Below are 15,896 nucleotides of genomic sequence, written 5' to 3' on the forward strand. Positions count from 1 at the left end.
TCTTGACTGCTGGCATCTTCCCCAGAAGCACAAAAGAGGCTCCCCAGCGATGGAATGGGAGCCCGCCCGTGGTCTGTGAAATTCTCCAGGGTTGGGGAGGTGGCCACAGTGGCTCAGCAGGAGAGAGGGGAGCATGACAAGACACTCTCCAGCCAATGAGAACACGTGCTTTCTTGCAGCTTAAGGACCTACCTTCTTCTACAGGCACCTTATAGGTCAACCTTTCCCAACGTGCAAACCAGAGTGACCTGGATGTTTCTGTTGGTTGGGAAAGCTCTGAAAACACAGACTTGTCCTACACTCTACATTTCAGGACTCTTGGGTTCCAATGGACAAGCAAAGGATGGAACCTTTTCTACCCTAGTGATTCACAGTTCCTTTTGAGAATCTGGTAAAAACGTGAAAGTCTTCTCTCAATATACACACATACATAGAGTGTTTCACACCCAATTTCAGGGACTCAAAAACTCCCTGAAGCCCATGGGGCAGGGGGTGACTGAGAAAGGCTCCCGACTCTCGAAGTGGCTCTTCCCGCTCACAGCTCAGTGAGGTGTTTCTCTTGCACCCAGCCCCGCCCCCTGCCCTCCCAACATGCTTTGCTCTTGACGGCTTTCTCTCCCTGCCCCCCACACTTACAGCGTCTGTACCTTCACCAATAATCGCCCCTGATGCTGGAGGCTTTCCCCCTCCTTGCCCACCCCACCACCGCCTCCCTTCATTTTTCAAAATCCCCAAACTGGTGTATCTTTCAGGAAAAAGAAACATGGTAGCTGAATGCAATTTCCATAAAAGACAAATTGATTCTTCCTTTCCCCTTCTTCCCATGAACACTTCCCCGAACACTTAACACTTTCTCAGGCGTTGGTGTAATGGCTTATTTCTCATGTTTCAAAGCTGCAGCTCTGGAAATGTTTAGCAATGGCAATCTCAGCAAGTCTCTGTAGCAAATGCTGAATCCCGAAGAGCCTCATTTAGTGACGACGCGGTCAATTGTTTTCAAGTAGATTTTCATCCAAGCACCGCCTGGTTACATTTTGCAGTGGTGTCCATATTTTTGCAATAATGTATGCACAGAGAATTCTGAGTTTTGGGTGTTTTTTTTAACAGCTGCAATCTTAGGGATTTGGGGGCAAATTTTAAAACCCAGTTCCCGGATCACTTGCCTGTAAACCCTGGTGCGCAGACACATGTACCATTCAGGCCCTCACTGTCACAGGTGCCTCCGTTCAGACAGCTGACATTAGCACAGGGGTCCTTGTAAGACTCGCAGTGGATTCCTGCGGAGAAACAGACACAAAAGGGGTAACTTGTTAATGAATCTCCAGCCCCCGTGGCCATTGAAAGCAAAGTGTCTGAACAGCCTGGAACTATACGAAGGCAGGTTCCCAGAAGCGCACGTGTGTGTGCAAGTGCAGGTGTGCAAGTGTGTGTGTGCATGCTGGCATGTGTCCCCTCTTGGCTAGTTTGTTGTGAGGCCACGCCTTATGAGAACACAGCAAATTCATTCTCTGCTTTTAGGTCCTACCATAGTCATTTACCTGTACTTTCTCTGACCACAAGTCCCAAAGCCTAGCAAACAGAAAGATAAAACCCTGAAAGATAAAATTTATCAGTGACATGTTTTTAAGTCTCCAAAAGGAACAGAAAATCGCCAGACATCCTTTATAAGGTATCGATCTAATTGATAAGCAGCATCCTGAACGTGCAGATGTGGGGTCAGATATTGAAATGAGCACTGTTTCTACTTTGGGGAAACTGCAGGATAGAGAGGGAGCCACTTGGTACTTAGAACTCATTCAAAAGACTAAATTGGATCACTGTGTACCAAAGTGAACATGTGTTGTGCACAAGCTATGTCCCAGGCCCTCACACTGGGCTTTGCATCTAATTTGATCTTTGTAACGACACTTGGAGGCAGATAGCCTTATTCTCCCTTTTTGCAGATGAAGAAACTGAGGAAAGAATGCAAGGTCACGAGGCTGGTCAGAGAGGCAGCTGGGATTTGCAACCACCAGAGACCTGGATCTGGGTCTGTGCTTGCTAAGTAGTTTGCTGGGAGTGAGCTCAGACTGGCCGTGCAAACGTACAAAATTCTATGGAGCCCATTTCACGACAAGTAGGCACTTCAAAAGTCTTTATAGCAAATGCCGTTTCCCACGGGTGCAAAAAAAAAAAAGCCTGCGTATGCATGTATGTATGCAAAAGTAGGAGTGAGGCACTGAATTATTTTTGGCTTTCACAACAGGGAGTTCTATATTGTTGGGACTTTTTTTTCAATGACCATGTATTATTTCATAACTTTATTTAAAAACTTTAGGGGCGCCTGGGTGGCACAGTCGGTTAAGCGTCCGACTTCAGCCAGGTCACGATCTCGCGGTCCGTGAGTTCGAGCCCCGCGTCGGGCTCTGGGCTGACGGCTCAGAGCCTGGAGCCTGTTTCCGATTCTGTGTCTCCCTCTCTCTCTGCCCCTCCCCCGTTCATGCTCTGTCTCTCTCTGTCCCAAAAATAAATAAACGTTGAAAAAAAAAAAAAAAACCTTTAAAAACCCAACACTATTTGAAGGATGAGGTTTTTTTGTTTTTGTTTTTGTTTTTTTTGCTGTGGTTTCACTGGAATGCCAAGATGGGTGAATGGATTGATCTCTCCCTCTCTCATCCCCTGCCCTTTCGAGGGGAAGGCAGGTCACATTATATTCTGTGCAAGAATGCACACAACGGTACGCTCACCCTTCCTGACAGCCTCGTGAAAAGCAAGCATAAAGCTAACAGTAACTGAACAGAATTTACTTAATTTTCTCTCCACTTCATTACTTAGCTCATTATCGTGCAAAGGACTGCCACGCCCAGTGACTCATGATTTAGTCACTGAAATTATTCTCGCTGGGATTTGTGTCTATCATTTCTTTTTCATTTGTCTTATGAAGTCAGGCTCAAGAAGAGGAAAAAAGTGTAAGAGAAAACAGAAACAGAACTGGCCCATCTGTATTCATACTAATAACTTACTGGAGCCTGGCAAAGCATTTAGAATGGATGGCTTTTCATTCCACTTTATCCTTTGCCCCTCATATCCAACCCCTGAAAAATATTCTGCCAGATATTTTCCTGAAGTGCCTTTCAGACCATTGTCTGGCTTTTCTCCCCGTCACCACCACCTGAATCCCACTGCGTCGGGCCTGGTGGGACGCGACCCCCCAAAGCCCTATCCTAGTTCCCTCCCTGTCTCTGGTGACAGGAACGAGCCTCCTTGACTTTCACTGTCCTTAACCAACCCAGGTAATATACGAAATCAAGCTAATGTAAAGGTATGCATAAAACTGGCAATTCTTCCTCACTTGGGTGTGTATGGCCTTTTCACCCAGAAGTTTCTATCTGTTATCCCACTGATTCCCAAGTAGCATGGACTCAACCAAAAGAATAAAATACAAAACAGTCTTTTCTGCTTCAAAGTGTTTATCAAAAAACAAAGATACACATATTTTCAAGGTCCCATGTGGCTGATCAATGGAAACCAGGTGACAAAAAAGGCTTTCAAGTGTCATGGGAAATACAGCCATAAGCAAAGTTCAGGCATGTCTGGAATCTAAAAAGATGTCCATTAGATCTCAAGTAAGAGCAATCAAGGATGATCTTTACTGAGTTTCTAGTAACACACTGGCCAATCAAGACTGTGTAATATTAATACGATGAATATATTCACACACAGAGTACCACATTTTTCAAATGAGGCTAAGAAGCAAATTCGAGGCTAAATATTTAAAATCTTTAAAAAATGTTTACTTACTTATTTTTGAGAGAGAGAGAAAGACAGTGCGAGCAGGGGAGGGGCAGAGACACAGGGAGACACAGAATCCGAAGCAGGCTCCAGGCTCTGAGGTGTCAGCACAGAGCCCAACATGGGGCCTGAACCCACAAACAGTGAGATCATGACCTGAGCTGAAGTCTGACGCTTAACCAACTGAGCCACCCAGGTACCCCTCGAGGCTAAATATTTAAACACATTAAACTTAAAAGACTTCAATAAGACGGATTTGATGAAAACACCCAGGAAAATAGCAATTTTCATCTTTTGGAGGTCTTCTTGCTTTTTGGCGATAATTTTTTCCCCTTGTTATTTCTCTTTTTCAAAAGATACTGGGTCACTTGAGATCCATTGAGAGCTTTCTGGCAGCAAGATCGGACAAAAGCTTATCTTCGCAGAAACACAATGACTCTGAAGCAAGATGGTCTTAAAAGTCCCCAGTGAGTACTTGGTTACTCACATTTCTACACTCTCAGCCTTGCTAATCCTAATATAAAAAATATCTGTCATACTGCTCAGCTTGTCAATGAGAGCTGAACAACCACGAGCTAGAAACCTTGAATGCAGAGAACAGACAGTCACGAACACCACTCATGTGCCAAGGTGGCTCTCCTCTAACCCTCCCCCTCAGGCACCCCGGGCCCCACCTTGCTGCCTTCCCCAGGGGCCCTGAGCCCTGGCGGCACACTGAAGGCTGGGCGTCTGTCCCCTCTGACAAGGACGCCTTCCTTCACCTCTGCCCAGGCTGTTCTTCACCGGCACATTCTATCTGTCAGAGTCTGACTCAGACGCCACCTCTCTGGAAAGCTGAACCTGACTCTCGCGAGACGGAGCTCCATTTCTCCGCCATTGTGCACTGAGAGCATGCTGAGATCCGCACTGTTAGAGAGTTGACTGTGTTAGGGCACGACTTATCTGTGCTCCTGATTTCCCCCGCCAACCTCTGAGGTCCTTTAGAGCAGACGCCATAATTTAATGCGTGGAAGAAATTCTGGACATATCACCAGAATCCTGTCCCGTCAGGAGGGGCGACAGTCAGTGTACTTTGGCTGACACACAGGTGAGGATTGCCAGAGGAGTGCGAAGTCATTCCAAATCTGCCTCAAAAACACCCTATTTTGTCAGGGAAAACCAGGTCCACACTTCAAATTAAGTCCGTGGAGCGACACATGCATCACCCATTGGCAAGGGATGTAGCACGCACTATTACGAAACTTGTGTTTAGTCTCAAGCAAAAATAAACTGTAATTCAGTCAAAACTAATAAAAATTCATACTTTTCATATTAAGGGATAGAGAGGCAATGTTTCTGAAAAGACCTCTATTCCAACAGGGCTCTGTATAGAAGTTAATTTTAGAACTAAAACGAGCAAAAATTCAAAGAGTGGTGCGCCCGTTATAAAGCTTTGTTGCCATCACAATTTAGCCATGATTAATATTTTGAAAACTGAAAGTCACTATTTTGTCTCCAGGAAAATTAAGCCAGGTAAAGAAAATGAACTCTAAGTGTTTTCTGAACATCATGTTTCTTCTTAAGACATCATCTTATTTTATTCAAACTTCATCTTATTTTATTCAAACTTATTTCCTCCACAAAAATTTTTTCAGTATTTCAACCATCACAGAACCCAACCGTTTCTAAACTCTTTCAGAAATTACAATTGACATCTTGACCTTGGCCTCATTATTCCTTGTGCCTGCCAGTCTCCATCTGCTCCCCTGGTTAAATAATAGCCTAAAAGGGGCGCCTGGGTGGCTCAGTCAGTTGAGCGTCTGACTTCAGCTCAGGTCATGATCCCACGCTTTGTGAGTTCAAGCCCTGCATCAGGCTCTGTGCTGACGGCTCAGAGCCTGGACCCTGCTTCCGATTCTGTGTCTCCTTCCCTCTCTGCCCCTCCCCTGCTCGCTCTTTCTCTCTCTCTCTCTCTCTCTCATAAACAAATAAACATTAAAAAAATTTTTTTTTTAAATAATAGCCTAAAAAAGGAAGAAACCCTGACTTACACATTTTTGTATCTATCCCACTTCTTGAGAAAAGCTACATACACAAAACATCGAGAAATTCTTGTTCACTGGTTACATGGGAAGAATAATTCTGGCAAACAAAGAAAGAGTTCTCAACTTTTCCATTATAAATTTCTGTAGGCTTTTAAAATAAATGATTAGGTGCAATGTGATCGAACCCATAACCCAGTGGTCTCATTTCTGAAACCCAATTCTCCCCCCCACCCAAAATTGAGAAAGTATAAAAATTATACGAATAAAGATGTTCATTTCAGAATTATTTATAACAGCCCCACGTCAGATGCAACAAGGGAGTGGATAAATATTCCCCCAAGGAATACTACATAGCCATTTAAAATAGAACTAGTGGGGCGCCTGGGTGGCTTAGTCAGTTGGACGGCCGACTTCGGCTCAGGTCATGATCTCGCGGTCTGTAAGTTCGAGCCCCGCGTCGGGCTCTGTGCTGACAGCTCAGAGCCTGGTGCCTGTTTCGGATTCTGTGTCTCCCTCTCTCTGACCCTCCCCCATTCATGCTCTGTCTCTCTCTCTATCTCAAAAATAAATAAAAACGTTAAAAAAAATTTAAAATAGAACTAGTAAGACTTCCTGGCAATATCTAAATCAAACATAGGACCAAAAGGAAGGTATAAGCAGAAAGACATAAAATCGTAGGTAAACTCAATTGTACTATAAAAACATGGATATTTAGAAAGGATGGGAACAACAGCAGTAATAACTGGTCTCATATTCTGTTGGAAAGCTACGAGCAATTTTAAATTTTCTTTTTCCCAAAATTTTATTATTGTTGCGGTGTTTTCATAATTAAAAACTGAAATATTTTCTCCCTAGCTCTGGCCACCCCAAATTCCAAATGAGTATTGTTGATCATCGAGTTTGTTCTGCAAAAAATAAAAATCGACAGCATAGGGGGAAACTTGAGAAGTCGTGAGCACTAGTGAAGTATTCCACGTCTAGTCATGAACCAGCTCTGAGCTAATTTTTGTTTTCATAATTAAAAACTGAAATATTTTCTCCCTAGCTCTGGCCACCCCAAATTCCAAATGAGTATTGTTGATCATCGAGTTTGTTCTGCAAAAAATAAAAATCGACAGCATAGGGGGAAACTTGAGAAGTCGTGAGCACTAGCGAAGTATTCCACGTCTAGTCATGAACCAGCTCTGAGCTAATTTTGGAGGGGGGAGCGAGCATTTCGGTATGTCTGAAGAGAGGTTACTCCAAGTCCCTCCATGCATTTTCCTTCTAACAATTTCATGATCCACAGCAGAAATTTTCTGGGAAAATGTTCATATTGGTTTCCTTTATTTAATTAGAGCGTTAAGCGGCAATTTCAATTCAAGTAAAGATGGCTTTGAGCATTTGTCTTTGTGCAAGCCACTACATCAAGAGCTACAGAGAATTTAAAAGAAGAAGGAGGAGGAGGAGGAGGAGGAGGAAGAGGAGGAGGTGGTGGTCCCGGTGTAGTCACTGCCTTTCAGGAAATTATGATTTAGTTTAAAAAAGAGGGTATTTCTGGGCACCTGGGTGGTTCAGTCAGTTAAGTGTCTGACTCCTGACTTTGGCTCAAGTCATGATCTCAAGATAAGGGAGTTCGAGCCCCACGTCAGGCTCTGCACTGACAGTGTAGAGCCTGCTTGGAATTCTCTCTCTCTCTACCCCTCCCCTGCTGGTGCTCTCTCTGTCTCTCTCAAAATAAATAAATAAACTTAAAAAAAAAAAGAGGTAATTTCTACAAGGTTGACCGTAATTGTCACAGCGAATACAGAGACAAGGTTGGAAGAACTCAAGGAGGGAGGTATCACACAGTCGGAGACCGACAGACAAAGGGGACAAGAAGGAAACCCTGGGGACCAACGGTATTCATGGCATCCCGAGGACAAGGATTCAGTGGGGGCAGGGGGACCAGAGTCAGGGAACAGGAACGGAGCTGCAGAAGGAAGCTAATGCACAGTGAGTTTCAAAAGGGACCCAGCGGTCAATGGGGCAAAGAAGCAGGAACCAGGAGTCGGAAGCTAGAAGGGCAGGCTTCAGGATCTCACTGAAAAGCCCTCAGTTGGGTCACTGCAGGGTGGTGTGGACAAAATCCAAACTAAAGAGGACGACAAGAAGAATAAAAAGTTTACAAATGGAGGTGTTATCTACAGCAACTCTAGGGTAACTTGCTTGTAAAATAAAGAGAAAAAAAGGGGGAAGGAAGCAGAGGACACAAAGTCATTGGAAAGTGTTTTTCTTCCAATTCACATTTATGAAGAAGTTTAAAAACACTTCTTTTTTTTTCTGTGTGGCTGCCCAATTTCTCCCACACCACTTACGAAAAAAAAAAATCTTTCCCATTCATAGCGATTCTGGAAGAACCATACGTTATTCTAGACAATGGTTTCTGGGCCATTATTCAGTTTTGGTTAGCTCTCCATTCTTGTATCCATAACGTGTGAATGTAGGCATAATAAATAAATGAAAATAAAACATCTGGCAGAAGGTCCCCCTCACTGCTTTCCTTGATCAAAATGTTCTTCAGCTATACTTGCCTGAGCTCCCATAACACTCATTCTTTTTAGGAAGCTGTAGTAATTTATTTAAGTTGGATTTTAACATAAAACAGTAAAAAAATCACCACTTGAAAAAAATGTATGTGTGAAGTAGGAAGTTAAAGTCCCAACCCTCTCCCAACACCCCCCCACCTAAGTTCTAACTCCAGAGGCAAGTACTAATTAGCACTCGCTATTCACCCATCTGGTAGTTCTCTGAATTTATGCTACATTTGAAGAAATGCTTCTGAAGAGGGACAGATGTCCATCCCCCAAAGAGAGAAAGGATCCTGTGACTCACTTTTCCTCTGGATCGGAGGGTAGGACTTTGCCCCTTCTACCTCTATTTTAGTTCCTTCTACCACCCTGCCCCCCAACTATTACTTTAGAAGTTCTACCATTTAGGGGCTCTTGGGTGGCTCAGTCGGTTAAGCATTTGACTTCAGCTCAGGTCATGATCTCATGGCTTGTGGGTTTGAGCCCCGCAACGGGCTCTGTGCTTACAGCTTGGAGCCTGGTGCCTGCTTTGGATTCTGGGTCTCCCTCTCTCTCTGCCCCTTCCCTGCTCATGCTCTCTCTCAAAAATAAATAAACATTAAAAAAATTAACAAAAGAAGTCCTACCATTAATGCTGCTAGGCTTTGCCTTCAGGAGTCTCATTTAAATTCAAACCTAAAGGTCTCCACAAATATACCCAAATTAGATGATCACTTTATCTGCCCACTGGGATGAGACCTTTAACACATATGTATGCCTTCCAATCCCTCCCATCCCCATCCCCTTCAACTCATGGGTTTAGTTAAAATGATATGAAACTTGAATCTGGTCATTTAAATTTTTCTTTAAGAATGGGTATAATGGACATACTCTAAGGTGACCCCCAATGAGTCATACCCTTCCGTTGTATGTGAGCTTCAAACCGATAACATCTGACAAAACTTAAGAGATTCTGAAGATGCAGTTAAGGTCCTTAAACTTTGTGTTGATCCTAGGTGGGCCTGACCTAATCAGGGTTTGTTTGTTGTTGTTGTTTTTTAATGGAGGGTGCAGGCCTCCTCTCCTGAAGTTAGAGGCATGGAACAGCACAAGCTCTCATCTCCCTTTCATTGCTGGCTTTCAGGGAGCAAGCTGTCATGAATTCTACAGCCACAAGGATACGAATTCTGCCAACAACCTGAGGGAATGGGGAGGTTGACTCTTTCCTATTCAAGCTTCCAGTGAGAACTGAGTCCAGCCAATACCTTGATTCCCATCCACTAAAACGTGCCTGGACCAACGGAAGTGTTAGATACTAAAAGGGTGCCGTTCCAAGCCACTGCTTTGTAGTGATTCTTTATGCAGAACTAATTAGTAAAGCAGCTATACATACTTTTTTCCAAAAGATTTCTCTTCACCATTAAATTACCGGCCACAATCACTTTAATATCCTCTGTTTAGGTTTATCCCTGCATTTAAAGGATTCTGTTCAACCCTCTTCTTCCTATTCTTTAGCTCCAACTATATAGTTATATGTGCTCTGATTTAGTCCCAGTTCAGTGAGAATACTTTCTAAAATAATTTTCTTGGGGCACCTGGGTGGCTCAGTCCATTGACTCTTGATATCAGCTCAGGTCATGATCCCAGGGTCGTGGGATCGAGCCCTACATAGCACAAAGCCTGCTTGAGGTTCTGTCTCTCCCTCTGACCTTCCTTCACTCTCTCTCAAAATGATGACAGATAGATAGATAGATAGATAGGTAGATAGATAGATAGGTAGATAGATAGATAGGGTAAAATAATTTTCTTGGAAAGGGTACATGGTGTTGTGTTATGCTTTCCGTAAGCTTAAATGTGCACAATGTCTTTCCGTTGTCCTCGAACGTAAAGGATCCTACAATTGCCGGTCCTTCCCATTGGGCAGCCTGAAACACTGCTACATGACTGTTTGCTTTCATTAGAGAGAAGGGTAGGCCAGTGTGGACTGGATTCTCTTTCTTTTGTATGTAACCTGTACTCCCTGTGAAGACTTTCATAAAAAATATTCTGTCCCTCCCCAGATTTAGAAATTTTAACAGGAAATCTCAAATTGCGTACCACCTCCTTCACTAATCCCTCCAGCCCTCTGTGAGCTCCTTCATTCTATACAAAAACTCCAGTTTTCTCCAGGTCGCAGACTTCTCCTTCTAGCAATTCGTGGATTCTGGTTTTATTTCCATGTGTTCCTTCTTCTTCTGGAGCGTCCGCCATTCAGACAGGAACAGATCGCCTAGAGCGCCTCTCCACATGTCCTACCTTGTCGGTCACGATTTCCTTTTCCTCCTATTTTCACTTCTACCATGAACTAGTTCCTCCTTTGTGTTTTCCAGATCCAGAGTCAAGTTTGAGTAGCATACAGCACTTTTCTCACTTCCTCTCCTGAGTGTTTAGAGCTGTTGGCTGCTGGGGCAATTTCATTTGTATTTCCTAGATTATCTTCCCTTTTTGAGGGGTTGGGACAGGCTCCTTGTACTGGCCAGGAGGACGAAGGAAGAAGATGTCAGAACCAGATGCCATTGGACTTCCCTCCGGTGCTGGACAGGTCGGCCAACGGGGCTCTGTCTACTACGGCACAGGGTGGAGGCCTCCCAGTTTTGGGTTTCCAAGGCTCTCCAGGGAAGAATAGAGCCCATTCTCTCTCAGCCACACAGAAAATAAAGGGCCAGCTCAGCCCGACTGCGGTTGTTGTAGAGGACAGCCAGCCTCTGTGAGATCAGTGGAGCCCCCCACCTCATGAGGTCACATGTAGGTAATGCACGGCATGTATTTCCTCTTTGTAAACCGGGGTCCTTTGAACTCAGCTGGCCATTGATTCGGTTCTCCTCAGAAACCCCTCCTCTAACCCTGTTGTGTGCAAAGTTCCCAACACCTGCTCCTTTTCTTGAGAATCTAAATCCTCAGATATGTTTGGGATACCCTCCGGGGTCCCTTATCTTCTTGGGTCATCCCTGGCAGAGTCAGGGACTGATGGAGGGGAGTCCTGGAAAGACAGAGGGGTGGAATTTAGGGGCGCCTGGGTGGCTCAGTTGGTTGACTCTCGATTTCGACTCAGGTCACGATCTCACGGTTTTGTGAGTTCGAGCCCTGAGTCCAGCTCCATGCTAACAGTGTGGAGCCTGCTTGAGATTCTCCCTCTCTCTCTGCCCTTCCTCCACACATTTTCTGCCTCTCTTAAAAAATAAATAAACTCAAAAAAAAAAAAAGAAAAGGAAGGGATGGGGCACCTGGGTGGCTCAGTCGGTGAAGCATCCAACTCTTGGTATCAGCTCAGGTTGATCTTGGAGTTTGTGACATTGAGCCCCAGGTCAGGCTCGGTGCTATTAACACAGAGCCTGCTTGGGATTCTCTGTCTCCCTTTCTCTCTCTGCCCCATTTGTGCGCCCTCTCTCTCTCTCTCTCTCTCTCAAAAAGAAATAAACTTAAAAAAATGAAGGGGTGGAATTTAGAGCATATATGGAAGGATGAACAGTCTATGTATCCATGGTTCATCATGTGTAACTGTAGTTTTTACTGCTTAGTCATGACAGCACAATTAAAGCCTCCAAGACAGGAAAAAATTGCATCAGGGACCGAAGAACTTTGGAATTTTTACTTTTTGAAACACATTCACTACTAATTCTGTCATTGAAGAACCTCAAAATGTCAGTAAGTATCACTGTCCTTACTTTATACAGACACAGTCACACTTGAGGAGATTAATCCAGGCTCAGCGGGTCTCCTGATTCTTATTCCTCTTTCCAGAACTGAGCAGACTCCCTCTCTCTCACTACTCTGAAAAACCTGGAAATGAAATCCACGTGAGTGAAGCCAGCACATCTACCCTCGTGGAAGTGGAGGACTTTGGTTCCAAGTGGGCATCACACTCAGAAGGGAGCATCAGATCTGCTGAACACAGACCAGACCCTTGGCCCAGCCCCATCCCTTCCGGCCAAAGACTAGATCAAGTTCATCCGTGTGGCCTATGAACCCTTCAGGCTCACCAAAGAGACCGCTAAATACAGGTGGGTCCATCCAATGACGAGGAAGGTCACCCGGCAGATGGATGATGTCAAGTAAGCGGCGGTGGGAGCACGAGGTTAGAGGCTAGAAAGAGAGCCCACAAAGGCATTAAAAAATCCAAACCCAGCCCCGAGGCTGTGGCCTAGAGAAATGTGTGCGGTGGCTGATAAACACGGATTTCCTGGCGTGGTGCCGTCCGAGGGCATCTGGGCTTGAACGAAGTCACACCGCTAAGCCCCCTGGGGAGCGAGAAGAAAAGGCTTCGGGGACGTGCTGGCTGGGCTTCTGAGGGACACCACTGCCACCTCGCAGGGCTGTTGTGAGGGCTTGATGAGTTCACGCACACGGGGCCGAGAACGAGCTCTGCACATTATCAGCACCCTGCCGATGTCGGCTGTTTTTCCGGAGTGACTCTGACACGCATCCACTCAAATGAGCTCACATCTCCCTCGCCAGTGACTCACTTAACGAGAACCAGCTTTGTGGCCAACGTGTGAGGCCACCTGCGCCCTCGCGGCGTCCCAGCTCCGCCCGGCTCGCCGCACAGCCCCACGCTCCCCTCCCCGTGCTTTCCACCGCCAGGTCCTCAGGTCCGGGTCGCACAGTGCGCCGCATCCCACTTTTTATCACAGGCTTCCGGACGCACCCAACAGAGAAGACAGAGGGGGTACAGGAAGAAGGAAAGGACAGGAGAGAGAAGTTTCCATCTATCAGGAGGAAACCCCAGACGTGCAAATTGGTCTCTTCGGCCCCATGAATTGTCCCACCTCCAGCATTCGGTCTGGACTCTGAATGAGGTAATGCTCCAATTAGAGGCTGGTGCACTTAAGCTGAGAAAGGCATGAAGTCGTTTAGGCCACTCGGGCGCAAGAAGGCCAAGGGGGTGGTGCTCACCTTTGTACTCGGCCAGACACACGCACTCGTAGCCATTAACGAGGTCCCTGCAGGTGGCTGCGTTCAGGCATGGAGCAGACAGGCACTCGTTGTATTCCTCCTCGCAGTAGAGGCCGTGGTAACCTGAGGGACGGAGAAAAAGGCCTGCAGTCACACGTGTCCCAATCACCCCCACACTGGACCAGCCTACAAGAGAGGCGGCTGGGTATTGATTGGAAGCATGGCACGGACAGATGGGACTTAAGGATTCGAGTCCCTTGGGGTGTATGGAAACGTGGGTTCCCGGGAAGAGTTTCCGATGACGAGTCTGTCTTCATCACCCTCTTTCATGATCCCAAGTATAAAGGAAGTGATCCCATCTATCCACCAGATGGTCTTGGGACGACATCGCGTCCAACGGCACTGGTGACCCGGAGGCCGGGGTCACTGAGTGCATCTGCTGTGGCCGCAGGAGACGGGGATGAGAGCAGCAGGGCTCACGGCATGAAGCATCAGCTCCTTTCAAGGTTGGGGACCACCCTTCCTCCAACTGGAAAAGTGTTACCCAGTAACCACAGAGAATTTTATTAAAGGAGAAAAGGATTGATGTATTTCCTTTGCTTTTCAGGTCAAGAAGAGATTCAGCTAAAAAAGGCTTTGCTGAAATTCCTGGTAAAATCTGGGGTATTTTTTTTTTTAATTTAAAATTATGATGATCTCAATGATAACATTTTAAATTGTACTTTAAAATGCTAATGGTTAGAAATAGATGAAGAGCAATGGAGAAAAAGAAACCGACAGTTTCTCAATAAAGACGGCTTTTACTCTATTTGCAAAACAGGTGTTTATTCTAAAGGACAAGAAGACAACATTCTCTGAGATTCACTCATGAATGTTATACTGTTTTTAACTTTCAAAAACATGCGTCAGTGCCAATTTGCAGTGAAACCGAGCCATTTTTTTTTTTCTGGCCCTGTCCAAACAATGAGAAACACGTGAGTGCTTTCAAAAATCACCCTGCCTGTGTTGGTTCTGAATTCAGATAAGCAGAAAAAATAAACCTTTGCTCAAATGGGAACTAGAACTACTAGTTTGAGTAGTTTTTTTTTCTCCCCAGTTTTCCAACCCACAGCCAACCTCCAAACCCAGCAAGTTTCATTAAGACATGCTAATGTGTTGAACTGTTTTGTTTTCAGTCCCTGTTACAAAAGTAGGTTAAACTCATATTTGCATTACCGACAGAACACTTTTCAATTGCTATTATTTTTGAACTGCTTTCCCAAATTAGGTGGTGCTAACAGCCCCTCAGAGGAGACCTCGACCTACCTGAGACAAATATGCCATGGTTTTCAATTGTTCTGTCTTACCCTACTTTTTGTAATTTTAGGGCAATATTTCTCATCACTCTTCATCAGTATTTTGATCATCCAGATCAGAGTTTCTCAACTGACAGCAATTTTGCCCCCAGAATACATTTGGCAATGCTTTTAGAGACACGTTTGGTTGTCACAACCAGGGTGGTAGGGAAGGAGCTGCCCCTGGTACCCAGTGTCAGGGTGCTGTTCAACATCCTACGGGGCATAGGACAGCCCTCCACAACAAGCTACCCAGCTAAAATGCTAAGAGAGCCAGAGAACCCTGCTCTAGATCCAGCAAACTCCGGCTCACGGGCCAAATCCATCCCAGTCTGGTGTTGTAAATGAAGTTTTGTTGGGACACAGCCACACTCATCCATTTATGTATCGTCTCTGGCTGCATTCCCACTACAATGGCAGCCTGACTAGTCGCAACAGAGATCATATGGCTTGCAAAGCCCCAAATCTTTACTCTCTGGTGTCTTATAGAACAAGTTTGCTGATTCCTGATCTACATTCAACAGAAAATCTTTCTTCTTACAGGAGTTTTGGATATTAACTTCTTATCAAATATGCACACTGCCAACACTTCCTCCCATTCCATAGTTGGCTTTTATTCAGTTGATTGCTTCCTTTGCCATGAAGTTTCTTAGTTTGATGTAGCCGTATTTGCCTACTTTTACTTTTGTTGCCTCTGCTTTTGGTGTCATATCTAAGAAATCATTGCCAAGACCAATGCTAAGAAGTTTTTCCCCCATATTTTCTTCAGGGAGTGTTAGAGTTTCACGTCTTACATTTAGGTCTTGAATCCATTTTGAGCTGGTTTTTTTTTTTTTTTTTTTTTTGTGGAAGATACAAATGGCCAACAGGTATACAAAAAGATTCTCAGGATCACCGGTCAAGGAAATAAAATCAAAACCACAAGGAGATATCACATCATACCTGTTAGAATGGTCATTATAAACACACACACACACACACACAGAGGGAGAGAAAATAACAAGTCTTGGTGAGGGTATGGAGAAACTGGAATCCTTATGCACTGCTGGTGGGAATGTGAAATGGTGCAGCCACTATGGAGAAAAATATAGAGAATCCCCCCCCCCCAAAATTAAACATAGATCTACCATATGAATTACAATCTCATTTCTGGGATTTATCCAACATAATGGAAAACAGGACCTCGAATAGATATTTTCACACCCGTAATCATTGCAACATATTCACCATTAGCCAAGATGTCGATCAACAGATGAATGGATAAAGAAAATGCAGTTTATACATATGATGGAATATTATTCAGCCCT

The 15,896-nt window shown here is 44.8% G+C and overlaps 1 protein-coding gene and 1 long non-coding RNA gene across 3 annotated transcripts in view; one reads left to right on the forward strand and one right to left on the reverse strand.

The window, feature by feature from the left end:
* Nucleotides 1-15,896, reverse strand: part of DNER (delta/notch like EGF repeat containing) — a 320,460-nt gene that overhangs the window by 26,495 nt on the left and 278,069 nt on the right. For both annotated transcript variants that reach the window (XM_045034583.1, XM_023259772.2), the window contains 2 exons: nt 13,256-13,378; nt 1,164-1,277 (listed from right to left, as the gene is read on the reverse strand). In XM_045034583.1, coding sequence (XP_044890518.1) covers nt 1,164-1,277; nt 13,256-13,378 — 237 coding nt within the window. The remainder of the gene's footprint in view (nt 1-1,163; nt 1,278-13,255; nt 13,379-15,896) is intronic.
* LOC123379301 lies at nt 10,151-14,312 on the forward strand. The gene is made up of 3 exons (XR_006583596.1): nt 10,151-11,111; nt 11,881-12,007; nt 12,104-14,312. It is a non-coding gene; the product is annotated as an uncharacterized LOC123379301 (long non-coding RNA).

This window comes from Felis catus, chromosome C1 (assembly GCF_018350175.1).
Source record: "Felis catus isolate Fca126 chromosome C1, F.catus_Fca126_mat1.0, whole genome shotgun sequence".
Classification (NCBI taxonomy): Eukaryota; Metazoa; Chordata; class Mammalia; order Carnivora; family Felidae; genus Felis; species Felis catus.